The 25,403-nt window shown below is 41.7% G+C and overlaps 2 protein-coding genes across 12 annotated transcripts in view; both read right to left on the minus strand.

Annotated features, from left to right (window-relative positions):
• Positions 1-1,478: 1,478 nt before the first annotated feature.
• Positions 1,479-12,513, minus strand: dpp7 (dipeptidyl-peptidase 7). 4 transcript variants are annotated; one of them, XM_061673158.1, is made up of 13 exons: positions 12,369-12,511; positions 11,295-11,418; positions 11,080-11,219; positions 10,395-10,558; positions 9,674-9,809; positions 9,249-9,330; positions 8,965-9,131; positions 8,294-8,354; positions 5,698-5,816; positions 3,628-3,754; positions 2,033-2,097; positions 1,893-1,963; positions 1,479-1,809 (listed from the first exon to the last, which is right to left on the minus strand). In XM_061673158.1, the coding sequence occupies exons 1-13, from the start codon at positions 12,444-12,446 to the stop codon at positions 1,698-1,700; spliced, it is 1,446 nt and encodes a 481-aa protein (XP_061529142.1). In that variant the 5' UTR covers positions 12,447-12,511; the 3' UTR covers positions 1,479-1,697. The 4 variants fall into 4 exon arrangements, with proteins under 4 accessions (XP_061529142.1, XP_061529141.1, XP_061529140.1 ...); XM_061673157.1 differs by having other exon boundaries at positions 3,598-3,754; positions 12,369-12,509; XM_061673156.1 differs by having other exon boundaries at positions 1,893-2,097; positions 12,369-12,513.
• Positions 12,514-13,945: 1,432 nt separating this feature from the next.
• The window catches only part of ehmt1a (euchromatic histone-lysine N-methyltransferase 1a), a 40,402-nt gene continuing 28,944 nt past the window's right edge, over positions 13,946-25,403 (minus strand). For 7 of the 8 annotated variants that reach the window (XM_061673163.1, XM_061673160.1, XM_061673162.1 and 4 more), the window contains 5 exons: positions 25,216-25,331; positions 19,998-20,084; positions 19,828-19,910; positions 14,318-14,489; positions 13,946-14,137 (listed from right to left, as the gene is read on the minus strand). In XM_061673163.1, the coding sequence (XP_061529147.1) occupies positions 14,044-14,137; positions 14,318-14,489; positions 19,828-19,910; positions 19,998-20,084; positions 25,216-25,331 (552 nt within the window). In that variant the 3' untranslated portion in view covers positions 13,946-14,043. The remainder of the gene's footprint in view (positions 14,138-14,317; positions 14,490-19,827; positions 19,911-19,997; positions 20,085-25,215; positions 25,332-25,403) is intronic. The other variant, XM_061673161.1, reaches the window with a different exon arrangement.

The following is a 25,403-nucleotide window of genomic DNA, read 5'->3' on the forward strand; positions in this document are numbered from 1 at the left end:
CTTGTCATCCAATTCTACAATTATCAGGGGAGGCGACTTTAACCTTACGCTAAATCAAATCTCAAAATTAGCAATCAGCCACAATGTGCCAATATATTAGAGCAGTACATGGACGACTTTGGACTTGTTGACATATGGCGGCTGAAGAACCGCACAAAGAGAATACACATTTTTTTTTCTCGTCGGTTCGCCGCTCTTTCTCAAGAATCGATTTTGTTTTCTCTCAAACGATTCGGCAGCTCAAAGAATTTCCTCCAAAACACATCCGAGAAAGCCGAAACCGAGAAAAGCTGTAATGAGAGGTCGAATCAAGTCATACTCTTCAGACAAGGAAAAAAAAGAACAAAAATTAGAAAATGAAATTGAGGAAAAAATGTCAACCTCTCACAGAAGAATATGCAATTATTTTGACATACGCTGAGAAACAAACTTCAAAAGGCAAAACATCAATTACACATCAAAAAGAACAGATTTTCTACAACAGTTGATACACTAACTTTGAGTACAATAATAAATGTCTTGCGAACCAACGGCAGTGCAACAAAGACATTAATTACAGCAATTCAAGATTCAAACGGCAGCTGTACACAATCACCGCTAGAAATAAAGAAAATATTTTAAAATGTTCATGGCAGCTTATACGCATCTTGTTCAAAAGAACAACTCCGATCACAAAGAAATTGAAACTCTTATTAAAGACCTAAACATTCCTCCATTAAATACAGAAATTAAAGACAGTATTGATGGTCCTTCAACCATCGCAGAATTACATAATGCATTAAAAAATATGCAATCGGAACGAACGCCTGGCCCGGACGGAATCTTCGTTGAATTCATTATACATTTCTGTTCATTTTTCAGAACAGTCAAGGAGATAAACAATAAAGGTCAAATAAGTAGTCACATGAACACAGCTTCGATGAAATTACTAGTAAAGTCAGGCAAAGACCCCACTCTCCAGGCTAATTATTGGACATATCAAGATTATTTCGAAAGCCCTCACAGCGAGACTTGAAAAGGTACTCCCGTCGATAATCGACTACGGCCAGGCAGGCTTCATTAAAGGTAGAAGTTCCACGAATAATGTCAGACGTCTATTAAATTTAATAAGCATGTCATAGCGTAAAAACCTAAATGCAATCATCACGTCACTTGACACCGAGAAAGCTTTCGATAAAGTTAACTGGGCTTTCCCGTTTGCAGTCCTTTGCAAATTTGGCTTTGGAGATTCATTTCTACATTGGATAGCAACATTATGCAACTCGCCGAAAGCAACGGTCACCACGAATAGGGTCACATCACAAAGTTTTACTCGACAAAGAGGAAGCAGACGAGGACGTGTGCTTGCACCAATGCTATTTGCAATATTCATCGAACCTCTAGTTTTTATTTAGCTGAAATAACCTTTCAGGGATTCAAATATGTTGGTATCGCTGATATTTAACCTTTTAATCACAAAAGAAATTGAGACGTTCTTTTTTTTTTTCTAAAGGCTTTAATGAATAGAATTAGAAAGAAAATAAGCAGCAAATAAAACAAAACAAAAAGAAAAAAGTGGCTATTACAGGGGAATTCTTTTTGTCCATTTGAAATCAGAGGTAATGCCAGCCACATACATGACACCGTAATGCAGCATGTAAACAGATACTGAAAATCTCAGTCAGAAATGTGGACACAAAAAAGCAAAACGAACACTATCAGGGCAATTGTTGTATTTGTTTCCTCTCCAACTCCACCCACTGTGTGATGAGGTCTGCCTCAGTCTTCCTGGCTTCAATTACTGATGCCGGATCGGCATCATTCGACCCTCTGCATATGATGATTCATAAATGTGATGTTAACATTTTTTTGAAGCATGATTTTGAAGTCGAGAAGGCAGCAGCACGCCGTACCTTAAATCGAGATGATGGGCTCCGCCAGCAATGTTGATGGCTATCAATGATGAACTCAAAGACTTCCGCACCTGAAAGAAAACACGACTGAAGCTTTGCCTGTAAAATACACCTAAGTCTCTCATTTTTTCAGCACTTACTCCTCCATTTGCCCATGGGTCCAGATCACCATTGGAGAAAATGATGTTGCTAGCCCTGGAAAGGGCTGAACAGAAGTAGAGACTAGATCACAAATAGAGTCCATCCATGGCTTGTGTGTGAAAACTATATTGTGTGCTCTGCTTGAGGGACATGAACATCAACCCTTGCGGACGTGCTAAATTTCATGGCTAAACCAGTAGGCACTGTGCATCACACGGTGTAGGAAGGGCAAAGCATCATGGGAACTCGGGCCGACAGATTCTGCTGCTTCACAGAATTCTTTGCAGTGGTCGTTTTAACTACAGCTTTGTAGTGGTACAGAAATCAAGCTAATTGTTGCTCTTTACTTGCATTTGTTCATGTCCATATTTTGAGTGTTTGCATTAGCTACAGTGGGTACGGAAAGTATTACAGTAAAATACCCCCGGCGTTACATCACCTTTTCTTTTAACAACATTCAATAAACGTTTGGGAACTGAGGACACTAATTGTTGAAGCTTTGTAGGTGGAATTCTTTCCCATTCTTGCTCAATGTACAGCTTCAGCTGTTCAACAGTCCGCGGTCTCTTTTGTCGTATTTTACGCTTCATAATGTGCCACACATTTTCAATGGTAGACAGGTCTGGACCGCAGGCAGGCCAGTATAGTACTCGCACTCGTTTAGTACCAAGCCACGCTGCTGTAACACATGCAGAATGTGGTTTGGCATTGTCTTGCTGAAATAAGCAGGGGCGTCCATGAAAAAGACATTGCTTGGATGGCAGCATGTTTCTCCAAAACCTGTATGTGCCTTTCAGCATTAATGGTGCCTTCACAGATGTGTAAGTTACCCATGCCATTGGCACTAACCGGGGGCCCAAATACCATCACAGATGCTGACTTTTGAACTTTGAAGTCCGGATGCTTCTTTTCCTCTTCGGCCGGGAGGACACAACGTCCACAATTTCCAAAAACAATTTTAAATGTGGACTGGTCGGACCACAGAACACTTTTCCACTTTGCATCAGTCCATCTTACATGGACTGATTTCCTGCAACTGACTGTGGCTAGTGTGTTAACAGTGACATTTCGGTGATGTTCACTGAATCACTAAGCAACTTGGTGACTTACCAAATGAATTGGCTGAAGTTGCTAAGAAAGGGGTTTTTTTTCTGTAAAAAGAGCCCAGTTGCCCTTATGTGAGTTCTTGCAGCCACATTAGAAACTGTCAATAATGTTAACTGTACCAGAGATGTGCAAGCAACTGCACTACACTGATCAATAAAAAAAATTTTAAATCTGAGATGCGCTGACTCCACAATAAGTGAACTGCAATATAGTGAGATTACTGTCGACTGTATATAGACAAACTGTATACTGTGTGACAGTGAATCCTAATTGTTTTTAGAGCACTTCACTTTTTCCACATTTTGTTATATTACAAGCCTTATTGCAAAATGGAATACATTTTTCTTCCTCAAAGCCTACACAACGGCTTATAATTTAAACATGAAAACAATTTTATTTCCTCAATTTTACCAAGTTAGGCATGAATACTAAATAACGTGTATCTTTCAGCACTCACCATCACCCCAGAACTGAATTTTGAGCCAACCTGGTCGCGGGATCACACCCCAGCGTTTGGAGCAGTACCGCAGGCGTTCTCGCTCAGTGAAGGTCATTGCTGGAAACATGTCTGTGATGTTGTTGCTCTCGTAGCAGAGATTTATTTCTGTGCATGCCTGCAACATAAATGAATGTAGAAAACTATAATTTTTGAAGTCACATACAGAACAATATGTAATCTAAAATGTAAACCAGCCATTAGTTGTCACAAGTCAGTGTATTTCTAGTGCTGGTCCCAAACCCTGTTAAATGGCGAGGGTTGCATCAGGAAGGGCATTCCACATAAAACAATAGTACAAACCAGATATGCAAATCACAAACTTGGACTTCCATTTTGGATCGGTCCAGCAGGGCCCGGTTTAACAATCGCTACCAGCAGTGCTGTTGACCTACTAGGTGCTGGAGGAAATTCGGCTACTGTTGGTCAAAGACGAAGAGGAGGAGGTAGGAGTGTTGAACAGTTGGAATGGTAAATGTAGGCACAATGACAGGCAAAGGTAGAGAGCCAGCTGATATGATGCAGAGAAGATGGGTTGACATTTCATGTATGCAGGAGACCAGATGGAAGGGCAGCAAGGCAAGAAACATCATAGAAGGGTCAAAACTTTTTATGGTCTGAAAAAGGAAGAGGAATGTCATAGGGGTGACTCGTTGAAGGGATAGTCTGCAAAGAATGTTATCAAGGTGAAACAAGAGTCAAGACAGGGTGATGGTTGTGAAACTAAAATGGTTTGGTGATACATTTTGTCAGTGGTTATGTCCCACAAGTAGGATAAGAGTTGAAGTTCTGGAATGAGTTGGATGAGGTAAAAGAGTAGTACTAGAAGGGAAAGAGTGTAGATTGGAGCAGATCTCAATGGGCCTGTTTGTGAAGGGAGGAGAGGGGGTGGTGGAGGTGATCTACGGGTTTGGTGTGAAGGAAACAAATTTGGAAGGACAGATGGTGATGGATTCATACACAACTGTCCCAGGTCCTTAAGCATTTGGGTGGCCTCTTGCTGTCTGGGTGGAGCATGTGCCTAACATGTCTGCCTCCTAGTCATGGGTTCTGGGATCCAATCTTGGATCTGATCCTCCTGTGTGGAGTGTCCCTGCATGTTGTCCCTGCACTTGCATTGGTTTTCTGCTGGTGTTGTGGCTTCTTCCCACAATGAAAACTTTCATGTTCACATTGAAGACAAAATTGCCCATACAGTGCCCAACATACAGAAATCGAGTACATACCAACACACAGAGTTTCAGGCCCAAGCCAGTGTGGCACCCAAGGCGAGATTTTATATGGGTGTGGGGCCACTCACTTATTGCGACAAATCACTCATGAATATGCAAATTTAAAATATGCACAGCCGGTTTCACGACCCTTATCCTGCATGCTTCTCCTCCTGTTCTATCTTGTCCTGTCCTTCCCTCACAGGGTGTAGCACTACAGACCCATGCAACGCTCATATCTAATTTCAAAATAAAATAAAAATATAAAATAAATACATTAAAAATAAGTACAAATTTTAAAAATAACGTGCGAAGCCACCCACCGCACCAAAATGCCGAGCCCCGGCGCGCACCCCCCAAAACAAAAGCCCACAAGCCCAGAACAGGAAGCCAAGCCAAAACCCGCACATTCAAACCACCCGACGCAATGAAACAGCCCCAAATAACCACCTTAACAACGCTAACCCAACCTTCCAGCTGAAACACCAACCAATGAGTGCCCAGTCAACCGGGCCACCCCACACACACACCGCGGCCCAGCCCACAGGTCCGACACTGAAACTGGCCATAAAGAACCCCGAGCCAAATGCCCACCGCAGTCCAAGCCGCGGGACGCCAAGAAGATGGATGGCCATAACCCGGACCCTCCCCATCCAAACCACGCAATCCTCCCCAATCCAGCCCCCCGCAAGAAACTGAACAGAGAACCGCACAGTTTAACTTTTCAAATACGTTCAATACATTTCCATTTGTTTGTTTTCAAATTGGCGGCACGGTGGATGACTGGATGATGGAAAATTGGGTCTCTGCAATCCAAATCCAAATATTGCACCGCGATTGATTGGAATACCTGGTAGTCCCAGGCCACGCTGTCAAAGCCGAGTCCGCAGCCAGTGGGATCAGCACACTCCACGTACAAACTGTACAGATCGAAACAGGTCAGCAACCCAGTTGAGTTGTACACAATCGCTGTAGAGTAAAACATAGACAGGTCTGAATAAAAGCAGTTCAAGCATTTTTAACACAAACCGTACACTGTACCACCACTGTAATGCACTTTAACATTTGCAACTATTTTCAAACTCTACTTTGATTAGGAATGAAATGACGACTGCCTGAATTTTTGTTTTTTTGGAATGCAGTAAAAACATTTGTAGGGTTTGAGAGTCCACCTGAGACACAGGTCCATAGAGCACCGTGAGTCCCTGGATGGACGTGTCATGGAAACATTTAGTCCCAGCCCTGGAACATTTGAGTCCCTGCAACTTCAGACACAGTAATCCTCCGCGACATTGTGGTTCTCGCTTCCCGCTCCTGCTATATTACAGATTTTTATTACGGTTGTTACGCTTTCATCTTTTAAACTGTTTGTACAATATTTTTGTGTTATCCATTGCTCTCTCTCAATATATTGTGTTTAGGGGCTGCCATGATAGCAACATTTTTAGAATATATTTTTCCCCAAAACGTTCAAGAGAAACTATAGTATTGATGTTTTTTTTATGCCACTGATATAATGAGATTAGAGCATAATTAAGAATTGTACACATCTTACAAATTCTGCCCCGGTAATCAAACATATGAGCACAACTGTGGAATATTCTCTCATTTTCTAAATAAAAGGAGAAAGTTCTGTGAAGAAATGAATAAAGTACTGAACTTGAAAAGAATTCCCCCCTTTTCTGTTTGGCATCTTGACGCAACAGTGAAGTCTGAAACAATTTCCCAAATCTTAACGGAACCTTTTTAGAGGTTATGTTTGTTCAAAACCTTTCTTTTGGCTCATAACGGCATTTCACATAATACAGTGGGGCAAAAAAGTATTTCGTCAGCCACCAATTGTGCAAGTTCTCCCACTTAAAACGATGACAAAGGCCTGTAATTTTCATCATAGGTATAACTCACCTATGAGAGACAAAATGAGGGGGGGGGGGGGGTAAATAAGAAAATCACAGCCTGATTTGTAAAGAATGTATTATCAAATTATGGTGGAAAATAAGTATTTGGTCAATAACAAAAGTTCATCTCAATACTTTGTTATATACCCTTTGTTGGCCATGACAGAGGTCAAACGTTTTCTGTAAGCCTTCACAAGAAAAAAAAATTTTGCTTCAACGTAAGAGTAGCAATAGAGGATGTCCGCTCCAGGGGTGGGTAGAGTAGCCAAATGTTGTACTCAAGTAAGAGTACTGTTACTTGACTATAATGTGACTCAAGTAAAAGGAAAAAGTCGTCCTCCCAAAAAATTACATAAGACTAAAAGGTACACAGTAAAATAATTACTGAAGTACTGAGTAAATAATGAGTAACTTCGGATTTTTTTTAGCCACCGCATGAACATCAATAAAAAAATTAATTAATTACAAAAAAAATGCGAATGTGCAAATTCTGATGTTGCTGTGTGAGCGCGCGCGCGCGTGTATGCAGTCAAAACTACAACAAAACATCTGCAATTCACTGCACACTGTTTTCTAAAGTTACAAGTGAGCTGAAACGTCCACGTTTGGGCAGACAGTGCCAGACAAATACTACAATACATGAAAGCTGGTGTTTGTGTCCGTCTAAATGAGTACCGTGCCGTTGCCTTCATGGTAACAACAACATTCCTTCAGCGCGACGGTCACCTGGGCTGGCTTACCGAGTGTCAATACCTATGCCCGGGAAGCCCAATAGAAGACGTCGCGTGAGGCCATGTGACTTTCTTGTGTCGTTTGATTGGTGAACTAGACTTTAACGTCACGAGCGCTTACATTGGATTGGCGCAAAAACAGCGCCCAATGCGGAAGTCGAAGTCGTCGTCTCGCGCAGGAAATAAACAAACAAGAATTGACAAATAAAAGTATCGAGCGACAAAAAAAAAAAAAAAAAAAAAACTAGTTTGATACTCCCATGATCCTTTGCGACGTCACGGACAGGAAATGTTAATGGAGTAACGCTTTCCGTCTTTATCATTAAAAGTGCTAAAGAACACACACACATGCGCATCCGTATAAAGTCTGCCGTGCGTACATCCAACGCGTTATTTCCTAGCATCGGTACAATCGATTTATTACCTTTTAAAATGATTTAAATCGATATATTTTTGTCCGGAAGACTAACGAGCCAAAGACAGATGAATCCAATTGGATCGTAGAAATATAAACCGATACATCGATATAATGAATGACCCGTTAGACCCCTAGTAATTTCGTTACTTTGTAACAGGTTACTCGCAACAGTCTAAACCCAATTGCTAACATAGTCGTTATTCCCACCATTTGTCTTATTTGGCGACAGCGGCTAAGCCCGCAAGGACTTGACATTCCCACAGGGTCAACAGACAGAACTCAATATGGAGAGTGTAAATACTTGTAAGAATCGATGCTAATTTGCTTCCTGAGCACATCCGTATTCATGGTGAAATATATATAAGAATAATCAGACAGATGTATTGGTCATCACCGTACCTGCAGTATCCCTCAGGTTAGCGAGCAGATCACCTCCACGGAGCATGGTTTCACAACCAACCTGACAAAAATTTGAACATATATTTTTACTTGAGGTCTCTCGTACATCAGTAGATCAGTCAGTGCCAATACAGTGGAATTAAGAGGCTATACATCCCTGTTCCCACCGGGAGGAGACCCCGGGGACAACCCAGGACACGCTGAAGAGACTACGTCTTTCGCCTGGCCTGGGAACGCCTCGGGATCCCACCGGAAGAGCTGGATGAAGTGGCTGGGGGGAGGGACGTCTGGGCGTCCCTGCCGAAGCGACTGCCCCCGTGACCCGACCTCTGATAAGCGGTAGAAAATGGATGGATGTGTGCACCCTCTTACAACAGGGGATGTGGTTGTGTTCAGAATTAATCGCATTCAAACTCGTCTTAATTCACTGCCATTGACGAGTGTTGAATTCAAATATCGATGTTAACGCGGAGGACTGGCAGTGAATGACTTAAATGGAGGTCAGCACACAACTTTCTCCATTGAAAGTGCTTCTGATGAACCCCAAAGTTCAGACGTTCTAGTAGGCTTTTCCTGACATGGTGGAGAAACATTGTAGCCAATTTTGTTCAGAAAAAAAGAAATCAATTATCACAACCCTAACACCATGTATAACAATCTCAAAGCCCTACCTTCACAGGATTGGCAGGCAAGTTGCCCATGAAATGAGTGCTGTAAGGATAATCTAACATGGCCATCAGCGTAAATGCGTTCCTCAGCAAGCCATTTAGGTGGTGGATGTCCTGAGCAGATGATGGACGCTTACACAGGGAGAACGCGGACTGAATTTTACTGTAATCTAATAAAGTTAACAAGAGAAAAAAAATATAGAATTTTGCATTTAAAGCCTAAAACAGCAAATTCAGAATGACCCGTTTTTATGAGAATGAGCCAGGGAACAAATCACGCAATTTACCTTGCGATTCACATAATTCCTTCAGCTGATGAAAAGCTCCTTCTACAGCACATCTGCATTCTGGAGAAATGTTCTCAAAATCCTGTTGAACAAAAATAAACAAAAGCAATGTTTACAAAATACTGGGAGTTGCTTGTCATATTAATAGTCTGCAAACAGTACATAGCCCTGAACTGGTCGCCAGCCAATCGCAAGGCACATGGAAACAAACGACTATTAATTTAGAGTTTTCAATTCACCTACCATGCATGTTTTGGGGATGTGAGAAGAAACCGGAGAAAAGCCACGGGGAGAACATGCAAACTCCACACAGGCGGGGCCGGGGATTGAACCCCCGGTCCTCAGAACTGTGAGGCGGACGCTCGAACCAGTCGCCCAACCGTGCCGCCACACACAAAACAAAAGAGCGTATTTATCCAACTTACAGCAGTGACATCTCTAAAAAACTGCGTAGGCTCGCCCAGCCCAGCAGTTGACAGTATGGGAGCACTAGCAGCAAGAGCTCCAGCCACAAGGTTTGGATACTTTATTCTCATATAGACAGACAGCATTCCACCATAACTGGAGAAAATGATGAGACAGATGCATGTTAGATTCGACTTTGAGGCTTCTACAAAGGTTCGAAAACGGTTGGGTAGAAAACGGAACGTCAAAAACACAAATTGTGAATATTTGAAGAAATTCTTGTCACTGACATGTTTTTGCTACACAGACATTCAATTCACAGGTAACACCACTGCAAACTATAACCACGTTAAATTCAAGCCTCTCTGAGAGTCTTAATCAAAATTTACTTTTTTTTTTAGAATCTTTGATACTGGGTATCATTATACTGTGCAAGTGGCTGCAATGTCGGAAATAGCGCCTTTTTCCACGCTTGCCTCTCTCTCGCTGTCAACTGTGCAGTCCCCTCTACGCGCAAAACACGGCGAGTTGAAATTCCTTCGTAAGGTTTCTAATTTCTCCAAAGTAAAAGAGACTACTTGACCTGATGTGAGTCATTGCGACCACGTTAAAATCATATAGCCACCAATGCTCACTGAACCAAAGATGCGCAGGGGAGTAGCTGCACTATAGTGATCATCCAAACAAATCTGTGATGCACTGAATCTGCAATAAGGGAACCGCGATATAGGCTAACCTTACCTTCCGCCAAAAACGACGACAGGACAATCCGCGGCCGCCATCTGACGTTTCAACACGCTGATCATGACGGCATAATCTGCAAGTGCCTGCTCCACTGTCAACAGGCCGACCTCAGGGATGTTGAACGAGTCATTTCCAAAGGGGAGAGACTTGCCATAGTACCTCTGTGAGAAGGAGAACAAGCTGAACACTTTCAAGTTTGATGGAATGACGAGGAATAATGTGTCAAGGCACTGGAGCACAGCAGAATTGTGTGTCATTGTAGCGGTCCGGGGTAAACAAATGTCAGAGCAGAAGATGAGTTCTTATGAGGGTGTGCCTCATCTCCAATTAAGGCCGTGAAGTGACAATTTTTTCGGAGGCGCTGATACATGATAAACAGCCATTATTTTTCAGCAAAACTATTGTATATTTGATCAAAACCTAGTAAAGGTCAACAAAATGAGTTCATGGTTTTGATACCTCTGACTCATTGAGAGCGCTGAAGCAGTTTGTGTCATAGATTTATGATACTCAGTGATTTAAGGATATAGGTTAGTTTAATTCCTCCCCACCCGCCCACCCCCCCTCCAAAGTTGGTCAAATCTTACATATGCTTGTCACGTGCATATATGGTTGTGGGTGAACGCATTTACTATTTTTTAGCTTTCGTCACACAACGAATGAATAATGTACCACTTCTTACATGTTCAGCAAATATGACCAAGGCTTCCTGCAGAGCAGCCAGTTCCAAAAGAAATCCAGAGTTAAGGGCAAATTGCCAAATGTCCCCCTCATTGCCGGTGTAGAAAAAAATTGGACCATATCCAATCTTCCAGTATTTATCTACAGAGGGAAACAAGACAGAAATCAAGATCAAATCCTTCTGAGTTGTTTGTAACGTCATTGGTCAAAATTCACCAGTGATCAGGTATCGCTGAAGGTATGTCCCATTCCCCATGGAATTCAAGTTGAAGTGGTCGAGGGTCTGGGTGAAATACTTCTCTTCGAGAGAAGGCTGAGTCTGGAATCCATGTTTTCCTGTCTAATAAAACAACAGTACATTTCTTCACTTGAATGCACTAAATTCTACAATTGAGCTTTACTTATTTTACATTTACAAGCGAAATAATGTTTTTCATTTAAATGACTTTTTAGCCTCGTGGTCTGGCCTTGGTTGTACAACCATTCCACAATGATACTCTGTAAACTGGGTTGTATTTGTGGTGGCAGAAATGATTGATTCTGAATCGCTAAATGTTTCAATGATCCATTATTAATAATGCAATGCTTGCAAAACAGGAAGAAAAAAAACTAACAAATGCAGAAGTGCAGCAGTGTATGTGTGTATGTAAATATTACATTTCCAATTCGTGTTAATTGACTACTTCATTGCTTGATTTTGATAGCTTTTGAGAAGTTTATTTAATTTCTACTTTAATTGTACTCTGTCTGTAGTGTGAACTAGTCTATAATTTTCAACTGTATGGTTTGAAAATCAGTCGGGGGAAATAAATAAATGATAAATGTTATTCATTTGACCAGTTAGAAGTTAATTTAAATCCCATTTTGTTCCTGAAAACCACCCCGAAGCCACCTAACTGCTGGGATCAGAATAATGCTGATTTTGGGGTATCAAAAGTTAGCCCAATCCTACTAAAAACCTTTGAACAACACAAAGTGAGGGTTTAATCTCGATTAAAACCAGTATTGTATGACATAATCTAATCAAGAGTTCAGAGTCCGTTTTTTGGTTTTGAATGACCAATCCATTAGACCAAATCCGACGCAGATTAGCTTCGAACAACTGTGGCTTAGTTTCCCATGAGATTCGGTTTTGAGTGGAAAGATTTTGATTTTGTTGTTTTTTTCCACATCCAATATGGCGGCTAGTGTCCAACTTTTGTAAACACAGACGGTCACGTAAAAAAAAAAAAAAAAAAAGAGTGACACTTGTACGAAAGCTGAAATAAAACCGAATGTTGAACTCATTACCTTGCTATGGTTGTATGACAGCACTTGTAGAAGCTCCGCAGATATTGTCAACATGAGTGCGAGTAAAGCTGACGCCATGTTACGGAAAGACTCGCTCCTCAGGCGGGAAGGAGAAACGCTTGGCAGACGTGATTACGTCACTCCCATGCGACGGCAATAGTCAATTGCGTTGCTGCTCGAATTCCTGCTTTGATGTTTCTGCCGGTCGTTGTCTCGTTTTGCTTCACATATGATGTGCAGGCACATCTCAATAAATCCTAATATGGTAGAAAGGTCAATTTACTTTAGTACTCATACATTAGATTCAATAAACTCTTGGGAAAGTACTTTTAAGATGGCCAATTCCTGCCTAATTTCTACATTAAAAGTCTTTTTTTTTTTTTTTTTTTTTTACTTGAGCACTGTAATAAAACTTGTATGTCAGGATCAGAATCATCTTCATTTGCCAAGTATGTCAAAAATACAGAAGGAATTTGTCTCCAGTAGTTGGAGCTGCTCAACTACAACAACAGTCAATTGACAGGGAATACTTTTGAGACAAAAACATATGTGGTAATGCTGATACAATTTTTTTGGGGACAATTTTGCAAAATGATGCTGAGTTTGCTCGGAAGGCAAAATGCAGGGGGTCCAGCAGGGGACATGTGACGATCTTGAGGCTGTCCGGCACGAGGCGTTCAAAGGACTTCATGACCACAGATGTCAGGGCGACAGGCCTGTAGTCATTGAGACCAGAGATTGCAGGTTTCTTGGAGACTGGGATGATGGTGGAGCGTTTGAAACAGGATGGTACTTAACACAGTTGCAGAGATCTATTGAAGATCTGTGCGAAGACTGGAGTGAGCTGGTCCGCGCAGACTTTTGAGGCAGGATGGGACACAAGGTCTGGGCCTGCCGCTTTGTTGATCTTGTTGTTTGAAGATGCGTCTCACCTCGTGTTTGAGGATGGTCCACACAGGAGGGGTAAGATTGTAATGCATGCCAGGCTGATTTAGAGTCGTTAGCGGAATCTGCTTTTCCAACTTTGCTGCATAGTTCCTCTTTGCAATGTTAATTTCTTTAGTCAGCAGGTTTCTAGCTCGATTATACAGAGCCCTGTCCCCGCTTTGATATGCGTCCTCCTTAGCTTGGCGAAGCTGCTTAAGTTTGGCAGTGAACCACGGCTTGTTGTTGTTGAAAGTGCGAAATATATTCATCCAGGCTGCTCGCTGAATTTTCAAAGACACTCCAGTCAGAATCAGAATCATCCAAACAGCTTTGAAGTTCCATCTTTGCTTCATTGGTCCACTTCGTCACAGTTTTCACCGTAGGCTTCGTAGGCTTTTACGTTTTTGCCTGTATGTCGGTATTAAGTGAATTAAGCAGTGATCAGACGAGCCCAGAGCTGCACGAGGTATAGCACAGTATGCGTTATTTAGCGTAGTATAGCAGTGGTCCCTGGTAGGACGGTCAATGTGCTGCTTGTATTTAGGGAGTTCGTAGTTGAGTTTAGCTTTGTTAAAGTCGCCAAGAATAATGAGGGGTGAGTCTGGGTGTTTTTTTGTTTGTAACTGAAAAGTCAAATACACAGCTGAATGTGGGGGGAAAAAAGTGTTTAATAATGTGATAGTACATGTCGTATATAGAGAAAGTGAGTGGAGAATCTCCGGCTGTACTTCAATGTGGTCATCGACGTCTATCTTCCAGAGTAGTAGCGACACATGGGTGAGCCACACTCACAGCTAAAGTATTTACTCTTCACCATCCAGTAGTGATCACCATAGTCAAACCTGATGGAGAGTTAATGAAATATGTGATGCTCTCATTATTTCAACAGTCCCTACCTAAGAGCTAAAGAGCAAACAATTCAAAATAGATGAAAAACATTTCACATAGTTCATTTCAGCACTATTTCAAGACTGCACACAGTACCAGGTCAGTAGGGATCAACAGACAGTTATATCACTGACCCGATCTGGTCTCCAGCTTTAATGGTTCTGCTGGAGAAGAAAGCAATCCTTGGGAACCGTAAATCCTGGTGCATGGTGAATACCTTCACGGCCAACAGGTTGGGCTCACAAAGATGGTTAATGAAGCGGCCGATGTTACCAAAAAGTCTTGCATCGATGCAGTGGATGTCATCTACCTGCGTAGGATGACAAAGACAACAATCTTTACTTGATCTCAATTAGGGCTGTGAAAATAAATAAATAAACAAATAAATAATCTTACCCGCTAAATCACCTTCAAAAATCGGCCGACACATATCTCCGGCACAAGCCACCTTCCGTACAGACATATGCCGCCAAAATGTACTTCAAAATTCTGATCGACATTTACTTCGCGTTGCCATCGTGCTCAGTATATTTAAATCCAAAAGCTAGTTTATTTTTTGCCTTGTCGCGTGTCTTTTGACGTAATACTGCAAACATCTGACGGCCAACAAATTTATTTAAAAAAATAAATAAATAAACATGTCGGCGGTGTGGGACAGACAACACATCTGAGACAGACAACAAGACAAATTTGCCCTTTCACGATTGCACTATGTCAGACTACTGCAACAAAATCTTGTATTCCGATACCACCGCATCTGTTTTTTTTACGATCATTGGGCTTCATCTTGTCAACTCAACTGCGAGCAGATACACTCGTTACCGTGGCGACGACAACAAGCGTGCCAACTGTATTCTAAGAACAAAACGGGGGGAAACGTGCATTGGTGGTCACTGGTGCTCATGAGAGGACGTTCGTTTCAGGCTTGCTTGAGGTATGTTCACGTACTTTTAATACGATACGGCTCGCAAGCAGGCAACCAAACGTTATGTAGGCTTACAAGCTAGTGCTAGCACTAACGGTTGTGCGTAAACATGCTGCCCTTCTGTCGAATCATGCTCTAAGGCTTCGGTGTGGGTGAAGTAATTTTATAACAGCAAGTTATCACCCATTATTTCTGTCATGTTTTAATGTTGGTTTGACCTGACTAGAGCAGTGATTTCCAACCTTTATGGCGCCAAGGCACATATTTTACAATTGAAACATCTCACGGCACACCAACAAACAAAAATGTCACAAAAAGTAGATACATTAATTACTTTATGTACTTCCTGCCATCTTCCAGTCATGAAGACCTATTCATTTGTTCTGTCTGTCACTATGCCACACTGGCATAAATTAAATGTATGTATGGAAATATAATTTTTTGAGCAATTACGTACACAAGTACATACAGTAAATGAACAGGTCATTTAAATAGACACTTTGCTCCATCTTGTGATCGGATCGGTTATCGCTTTTTTGTTTTGTTTTTTAAATCGCTAATCGGCCCCCAAAAAATCCTAATTGTGTAAAACCTAGTCAATATTGGAATCCAACGGACACCACGCCACGATCTTCCTCCCAACAACCCTCGCCTGAAACCTACGTCCACTAAGATGCGAAAGGCCCAACTTCACCCATGAAGAATATTATCTGCAAATCTGGGAGGGGGGATCGAAAGAACTCTATGCTATACTGGACACATTTGACCTCTCTGAACATATTAAGAGTCCAACACACACTCAAGATCACATCTTGGACCTGGTCATCTGTAAGGATGTTGAAATTCTATCAGTTGACATTAGGATATGGCTATTTCTGACCATTTTTGTGTATTCTTTGAATTACAAATTATCCCAAACGTTCAGACAACCTCTATGTCTATGAAGAAAAAGGTACATAAATGAGAGTACCGCCACTAAGTTTATGGAGACCATAGCTGTGCCACAAACTGTGAATGCGGAGACAGTTGATGAACTTTTGGATAATTTCACCTTGAAAATCTCAAATGTCATTATTAAATGACTATTAAAACTAAGACAATCTTGAGGCAACTGGGAACACTGTGGAGGAGCACAATGATGGTAAAGACCTGTCAATCAAAGTGCAGGAAAATAGAACATAAGTGGAGAAAAACAACTACAAATTGACTACGACCTCTACAGACATAGTCTTTGTAATTTTAAAACGATAGTTCGTCAGGCCTAGACGGCAACACTTCTGAAATCATCAGTAAGAACTTCAACAATACTCGCACGCTGTTTGCTGGGTTTGACGTTGCTTGGATGGCAGCATATGTTTCTCCAAAACCTGTATGTACCTTTCAGCATTAATGGTGCCTTCACAGATGTGTAAGTTACCCATGCCATTGGCACTAACACAGCCCTATACCATCATAGATGATGGCTTTTGAACTTTGCGTCCATAACAGTCCGGATGGTTCTTTTCCTCTTTGGCCCGGAGGACACGACGTCCACAATTTCATAAAACTATTTGAAATGTGGACTTGTGGGAACACAGAACACGTTTCCACTTTGCATCAGTCCATCTTAGATGAGCTCGGGGGCCAGAGAAGCCGGCACCGTTTCTGGGTGTTGTTGATAAATGGCTTTTGCTTTGCATAGATATTATGGACCGTAGATGATTAAATACCTAAATTCCTTGCAATTGTACGATGAGGAACATTGTCCTTAAACTGTTCGACTATTTTCTCATGCATTTGCTCACAAAGAGGTGAACACCTCGCCCCATCTTTGCTTGTGAATGACTGAGCAATTCTGGGAAGCTCCTTTTCTACCCAATAATGGTACCCACCTGTTCCCAATGAGCCTGTTCACCTGTGGGATGTTCCAAACAGGTGTTTGATGAGCATTCCTCAACTTTCTCAATCTTTTTTGCCACCTGTGCCAGCTTTTTTTGGAAAGTGTTGCAGCCATAAAATTCCAAGTTAATGATTATTTGCTAAAAACAAAGTTTATCAGTTTGAACATTAAATATCTTGTCTTTGTAGTGTATTAAATTAAATATAGGTTGAACATGATTTAAATATAGGTTGAACATGATTTGCAAATATATAGCAGAACTATATATGTGCACAATATATAATATATATATATATATATATATATATATATATATATATATATATATATATATATATATATATATATATATATATATATAGCACATTGAGCATCATCTCCCAACCATCTACAACACTAATTCCAATGAAGTTGTGACGCTGTGTTAAACTAATCAAAACAGAATACAATGATTTGCAAATCATGTGCAACCTATATTTAATTGAATACATTACAAAGACAAGATATTACCGATCAATGCAAACTAGAACTAGCAGACATTCCAACAGCTTCTTCCCTCTTGCGATCAACTTCTTAAACAGCTAACCTACAATTCCATTACAACACGCTGGCAATTTTTTGGCTTGAGTTCGTTGTCACATTTCTGTGGGGCCAATTATGTATTACTCGTGCACTCACTGTAGTAGTCTCGCCACGCTGCACTATTTGCATATCTGTTGTTGTTGACCAATACTGGCCACTCATGCCAGAGTAGCATCTGATCCATTTGCACACTGACTGAGGCGTATCTGCAACATTGGCACAATCAACATTGTCCCAGATGATCGCGCTACTCGTCACTTTAAACCGCATACACTCCTTGAAGTCTCGGTGCTCTTTGCACGATGGTCATTGCACCGGACTATTGCAATATTAGTCATTCGAACTGCTCTAAGTGCGAGAGGACTCTGCATCTTTTTGCACAATTGTAAACAAATAATAATAATGTACCGGCATTACCAGATAACTAGCAACCCTTGACTGCTCAATGATGTTTTTTTTTGTCAATGTCTTTATGTCTCAAAAGTGTTCTCTGTCAATTGACTGACTGTTGTCGTACTACAGCGGCTCCAACTACCGGAGACAAATTCCTTGTGTGTTTTTTGGACATACTTGGCAAATAAAGATGATTCTGATATTTCATCTTCAAACTGATAAACTTTCTTGTTTTTAGCAACTAATCATTAACTTAGAATCTTATGGCTGCAGCACGTTCCAAAAAAGCTGGGACAGGTGGCAAAAAAGACTGAGAAAGTTGAGGAATGCTCATCAAACACGTGTTTGGAACATCCCACAGGTGAGCAGGCTCATTGGGAACAGGTGGGTGCCATGATTGGGTAGAAAAGGAGCTTCCCTGAATTGCTCAGTCATTCACAAGCAAAGATGGGGCGAGGTTCACCTCTTTGTGAGAAAGTACATGAGAAAATAGTCGAACAGCGTAAGGACAATGTTCCTCAATGTATAATTGCAAGGAATTTTGGGGATTTCATCATCTACGGTCCATATCATCAAAAGGTTCAGAGAATCTGGAGAAATTACTGCATGTAAGCGCCAAGGCCGAAAACCAACATTGAATGCCCGTGACCTTCCATCCCTCAGGCGGCACTGCATCAAAAACCGACATCAATGTAAAAAGGATATCACCACATGGGCTCAAGAACACTTCAGAAAACCAATGTCAGTAAAAAGCCATTTATCAACAACACCCAGAAACGGCGCCGGCTTCTCTAGGCCTAAGCTGATCTAAGATGGACTGATGCAAAGTGGAAAAGTGTTGTCTGGTCCAATGAGTCCACATTTCAAATTGTTTCGGGAAATTTTGGACGTCGCGTCCTCTGGGCCAAAGAGGAAAAGAACCATCCGGACTGTTATGGACGCAAGGTTCAAAAGCCAGTATCTGTGATGGTATGGGGCTGTGTTAGTGCCAATGGCATGGGTAACTCACACATCTGTGAAGGCACCATTAATGCTGAAAGTTACATACAGGTTTTGGAAACATATGCTGCCATCCAAGCAATGTCTTTTTCATTGACGCCGCTGCTTATTTCAGCAAGACAATCCCAAACCACATTCTGCACGTGTTACAACAGCGTGGCTTCGTCGTAAAAGAGTGTGGGTACTAGACTGGCCTGCCTGCAGTCCAGACCTGTCTCCCATTGAAAATGTGTGCCGCATTATGAAGCGTAAAATACGACAACGGAGACCCCGGACTATTGAACAGCTGCAGCTGTACATCAAGCAAGAATGGGAAAGAATTCCACCTTCAACAATTCGTGTCCTCAGTTCCCAAACATTTATTGAATGTTGTGAAAAGAAAAGGTGATGTAACACAGTGGTAAACACGACCCTGTCCCAGCTTTTTTGGAACGTGTTGCAGCTATAAAATTCTAAGTTCATGATTATTTGCTAAAAACAATAAAGTTTATCAGTTTAAACATTAACTATATTGTCTTTGTAGTGTAGTCAATTAAATATAGGTTGAACATGATTTGCAAATCATTGTGTTCTGTTTTTATTTATGTTTAACACAACGTCCCAACTTCATTGGAATTGGGGCTGTATTTGGTATCCCATTTTATTATTTATATTTATTTGACAGTGAAGTTGCATCAAAGCAGTGCTGTATCTGTAAGAGAGAAACTTATTTATGTAAAAAAAAAACAAAAAAAAACTCAACCCTGGAAAAAGAGCAGGGACCCAAGCCCCCTCTAATCTCTGTGTGTACACATGCCTGCCTATGAGTCAGGGGGTACTCATGGTATGACAAAATTGTGTAGTTGGAAAGTGGAACCATTGTCAACCTACCTTATTGTCAAGTGTAAAGAGGAAAGAGTCATTCTCTCTTTTATTGGCTTCTGTGTCAGTGATGAGCTCACCGACGTACCTAGAAAAATTGGAAAGGGCACTTTATATGCATTTTAAAAATTAGGACACCACATTCATTGTGGTAATTTTGAAAGATTTTCCTCACTCGCAAAGAAATGTCCCTTGAGAGACATCCTGCATGACTCTCACTCCCCAGCCCATTTTCTCGGTTCTGAAGAGCTGGAGTCGGATCCTAGGAACAAAAAAGTCACATAATTTCATCATTCAACCATTTTTAATTCAACATTATCAGGGAGCAGTCACATGCAAAACCCACTGAAAATGATTCTTAAGTTCATACTGTATTATTCCACGACAGGAGGCATTTTATTAGATATCCAATAAGGACAATATAACTCTCACTTCTATTACATGCATGCTCTGAGCTCCTCTCACGAGCACAATGAATTCATGTTTAAGGGGGTCAAAATGTATCATGTGAGAAACATCACACCACGGAATGAGCATCTCAGTTTTTGTGACATGAATGCGGGTGCAATCTTTCACATTGATGGTCGTGATGTGTCGACTGTGATATGAAACCTAATGAAAAAAATAAATATACACATGTACAGCGGATGAAATAAGTATTTAACATGTCACCATTTTTCTCACTAAACATACTTCCAAAGGTGCTATTGACCTGAAAATTTCACCAGATGTTGGGAACGACCCAAGTAATCCATACATACAAAGAACGTAGAAAAAAGATCATGTTTTTATATATATATATATATATATATATATATATATATATATATATATATATATATATATATATATACACACACACACACACACACACACACAGTGTGGCAATAAAGTATATAGTCAGCCACCAATTGTGCAAGTTCTCCCACTTAAAAGTATGAGAGAGGCCTGGAATTTTCATCATAGGTATACCTCAAAACAAAAGTTCATCTCAATACTTTGTTATATGCCCTTTGTTGGCAATGACAGAGGTCAAACGTTTTCTATAAGTCTTCACAAGGTTTTCACACACTGTTGCTGGTATTTTGACCCATTCTTCATGCAGATCTCCTCTAGAGCAGTGATGTTTTGGGGCTGTCGCTGGGCAACACAGATTTTCAACTCCCTCCAAAGAATTTCTATGGGGTTGAGATCTGGAGACTGCCTGGGCCACTCCAGGACCTTGAAATGCTTCTTACGAAGCCACTCCTTCGTTGCCCGGGCGGTGTGTTTGGGATCATTGTCATGCTGAGAGACCCAGCCACATTTCATCTTCAATGCCCTTGCTGGTGGAAGGAGGTTTTAACTCAAAATCTCACACCACGTGGCCCCATTCATTCGTTCCTTTACACGGATCAGTCGTCCTGGTCCTTTTGAAGAAAAACAGCCCCACAGCATGATGTTTCCACCCCCATGTTTCACAGTAGGTATGGTGTTCTTTGGCTGCAACTCAGCATTCTTTCTCCTCCAAACACGACAAGTTGAGTTTTTCCCAAAAGGTTCTATTTGGTTTCATCTGACCATATGACAGTCTCACAATCCTCTTCTGGGTCATCCAAATGCTTTCTAGCTAACTTCAGACAGGCCTGGACGTGTACTGGACGTGTGTTACTGATGGTAGCTTTTGTTACTTTGGTCCCAGCTCTCTGCAGGTCATTCACGAGGTCCCCCCGTATGATTCTTGGATTTTTGCTCACCGTTCTTGTGATCATTATGACCCCACGGGGTGAGATCTTGCGTGGAGCCCCAGATCGACGGAGATCATCAGTGGTCTTGTTTGTCTTCCGTTTCCTAATAATTCCTCCCACACATCATTTCGTCACACCAAACTGCATACCTATTGAAGATTCAGTCTTCCCGGCCTGGTGCAGGTCTACAATTTTGTTCCTGGTGTCCTTTGACAGCTCTTTGGTCTTGGCCATCGTGGAGTTTGACTGCTTGAGGCTGTGGACAGGTCTCTTTTATACTGATAACGAGTTCAAGCAGGTGCCATTAATACAGACAGAGGAGCCTCTTAAAGAAGTTAGAGGTCTGTGAGAGCCAGAAATCTTGCTTGTTTGTAGGTGACCAAATACTTATTTTTCACCATAATTTGCTAACAAATTCATTAAAAATCAAACTGTGATTTTCTGGATTTTTTTTCTTCTCATTTTGTCACCCATCAGTAGCAAGTATACCCATGATGAAAATTACAGGACTCTCTCATCTTTTTAAGTGGGAGAACTTGCACAATTGGTGGCTGACTAAATACTTTATTGCCGACTGTACTTATGTCAGCCGCCGTGTGAGACACAGTCCCTTCCAAAGGAATTGGAACGGCAAGGTAAATTCCTTTGTTTTTGTTGTATATAGAAGACATTTGCGTTTCCGATCAAAAGATGAATATGAAACAAATGTTCAGAATTCCAGCTTTCATTTCATGGTATTTACATCTAGATGTGTTCAACAACTCAGGACCGAGCACCTTTTGTTTGAATTCACCCACTTTTCAAGTGAGCAAAGGTATTGGAACAGACGATTAAATTAACAAAGTGAATAACATTTAATATTTGGTGGCATAACCCTTACTTGCAATTACTGCATCAAGCCTGCAACCCATTGACTTCACCAGACTGTTGCATTTTTTATTTGAAATGCTTTTCCAGGCCTTTACTGCAGTTCTTGTTTGTTTCTGGGGGGTTCTCCCTTCAGGCGGTAAAATGCATGCTCTATTGGGTTAAGGTCCGGTGATTGACTTTTCCAGTCCACTTTTTTCCCCCCTGATGAAGTCCTTTGTTGTGCGTTTTGGGTCATTGTCTTGTTGCATGATGAAGCTTCTCTCGAATAGTTTGCATGCATTTTTCTTTAAATTGCCAGACAAAATAGTTTGCCAACCTCCACAGAGCAGGGGGGATGGTATCACAATCCACTGTTCGAAGAAGACTTTGAGAGAAGAAATATACACGCCATACGACAAGATCCAAACCACTCATCAGAAAAAAATAATCAGAAGGTCAGATTTGATTTTGCAAAGTCATACAGATATGAGCCACAAAGGTTTTGGAAAAGTTTTCTGGACTGATGAGACCAAGATTAACCTCTACCGAAGTGATGGAAAGGCCAAAGTATGCAGAAAGAAAGGATCTGCTTATGATCCACAAGCACATAACACACAAGCTCATCTGTGAAGCATGGTGGAGGTAATGTCATTGCTTGGGCTTGCATGGCTGCTTCTGGAACGGGCTCACTAGTCTTTATTGATGATGTAACTCATGATGGTAGCAGCGGAATACATTTTGAAATCTACAAAAGCGTTTTGTCTGGCTTTTTACACTATTTACACTGGCTATTTACCAGGACATGCTGGAGAGACTATGTCTCCAAGCTGGCCTGGGAACGCCTCGGGATCCTCCCAGAAGAACTGGATGCCTGGGATTAGGGAACTCTGTGCTTCTCTGCTTAAACTGCTGCCCCCGCGATCTGACCTCGGAAAATCGGAAGAGAATTAATGAACTTAAATTGTGAAATTGCTAATAAGTTGACTAATGTTCTAACAGTGAAAAGGACATTTCTAATCACTTTTACTCTGGTTCTGTTAAAAGTGCTCATCAGTGTGCGTATCCACCGCTGTCTGTGTGTTGGCGGTTGCGATGCAACGAGCAGATTGCGCGAGTTCATGCTTTGATCACGCACCGGCAAAAGGCATCGAACCGGCTCATTGATCCAAGGCTTCAAAGTTTTCGCGTCGATCAAGTATGCATGGCTCTGAAGTGCCGGCCATTTTATTTACCGAGGGAATTCACTGCCATATTGCTTGTGGCTGTCTATATTCCTCCAATCTCCAGCAATAACAGGAGTGACACGCTAAATGAGCTATACCATCATAATGAACAGCTGACGGCCCACCCAGATGCTTTCCTCATCCTAGCTGGGGACTTCAACAATGCTGACTCCAAGGTTTTGTTTCCAAAACTCTACTCAAACATTGACTTTCCAACAAGGGGAAATGACAACCCCCTCGGCACCCGTGGATCTGGGGATGAGGAGGGCCTGAGGACAGCCAGGGCCAATCTGTTCCGTGGCATCAGGGAGGCCAAGAGGGAGTACTCCAGTAAGATCGTCCTCCGCTTCAGTGACAGCAGTTACACCAGGAGTCTGTGGCACGGTATTCAGACCATTGCGGACTATAAACTCTCACCACAGAACTGTGACAGCTCCACCTCCCAGCTAAATGACTTCTTTGCTCGCTTTGAGGCACACAACAGCACCCCTGTACACAAGACTCCAACCCCTTCTGGTGACTAAGTGCTGACACTCACAACGTGAAAATATCTCTCGACAGGATCAACACACCTAAAACACACCTAACCCAGAAAACAAACCTGGTCGAGTTCTGAGGGACTGTACAGTTGAACTCACAGATGTCTTCACAGACATCTTTAACACCTCCTTGAGTCAGGGTGTTATCCCCACGTGCTTCAAAGCCACCACCATCATCCGGTCCCGAAGTCGTTATCTACCTTCTGCCTCAATGACTACAGTCCGGTAGCATTCGCTCCCATCCTGATGAAGTGCTTTGAGCATGCACCGCACCCTGCCGCAAGACTCTTCATCGCATAGTGAGGGCAGCCGAGAAGATCATTGCAACCTCTCATCCCTCCATGCAGGACATTTACAGCACCCGCCTCACCCGCAAAACCCGCCGCATAGCGGGGGATGCCACCAATCCGTCACACAGCCTCTTCAGTCTGCTGCAATCAGGGAGGAAACTGCATAGTCTGCGGGCCAGGACTAGCTGACTCAAAGACAGTTTTATTCAGGCTGCCAGGAATCTGAACTCTCTGCGCGCTCTGCCCCCTCTACCTTTTCTGTTCTCTGCCCTCCTGAATTCTGACACCTCACAAACATGCACATGAACACACACACATCAATACATGTGCGTCCACACACACACACACACACACACACGAGTCAGGGTCGCATCATTCACTTTAGCAGCATTGGTTGATTTTGTCATCTAATTTATATACGTCTTATGTGGCTTGGCACTCTAACCTTGACTATGTTGCACACGTCACCTGTTCTATGATATTTGCACATTTAAGTCATACTTTTTATTCTGTATATACTATAGCTTTATTTATTTAGATTTTTATTTTGATATTTTTGGTACTGTCTTTTGTCGCGCCGCAGGCCCTTGAGTACCGTAATTTCAATCCTCTGTATATGTTTTTGAATTGACAATAAAAGTATACCTTGGAACATATACGCTACAGATCTTGAAAAACAGTTCTCAAAATTCAACGTTGGCAAACGACCGTCAATACCTTCCCCTCCACAAGCCAATTGCTAGAAAGCATTTTAGACAGTCTTACCTCAATCCATTTTGAACAACTCGATTCTTGCACGTCCTCCAGCATGAGCAGGCATGGTTACACTCGAAAAGCACTGGTGGATCCTGTTGACAAAAGTCCGGCAACAGGCGGCCCTCCTGCATATACACAGAAGTTAGTTTTTTTTTCTTTTAATAATTGCTACTGTTGATATAATCGCAGAAGGATGT

Source organism: Phycodurus eques, chromosome 3 (genome assembly GCF_024500275.1).
Source record: "Phycodurus eques isolate BA_2022a chromosome 3, UOR_Pequ_1.1, whole genome shotgun sequence".
NCBI classification, from domain to species: Eukaryota; Metazoa; Chordata; class Actinopteri; order Syngnathiformes; family Syngnathidae; genus Phycodurus; species Phycodurus eques.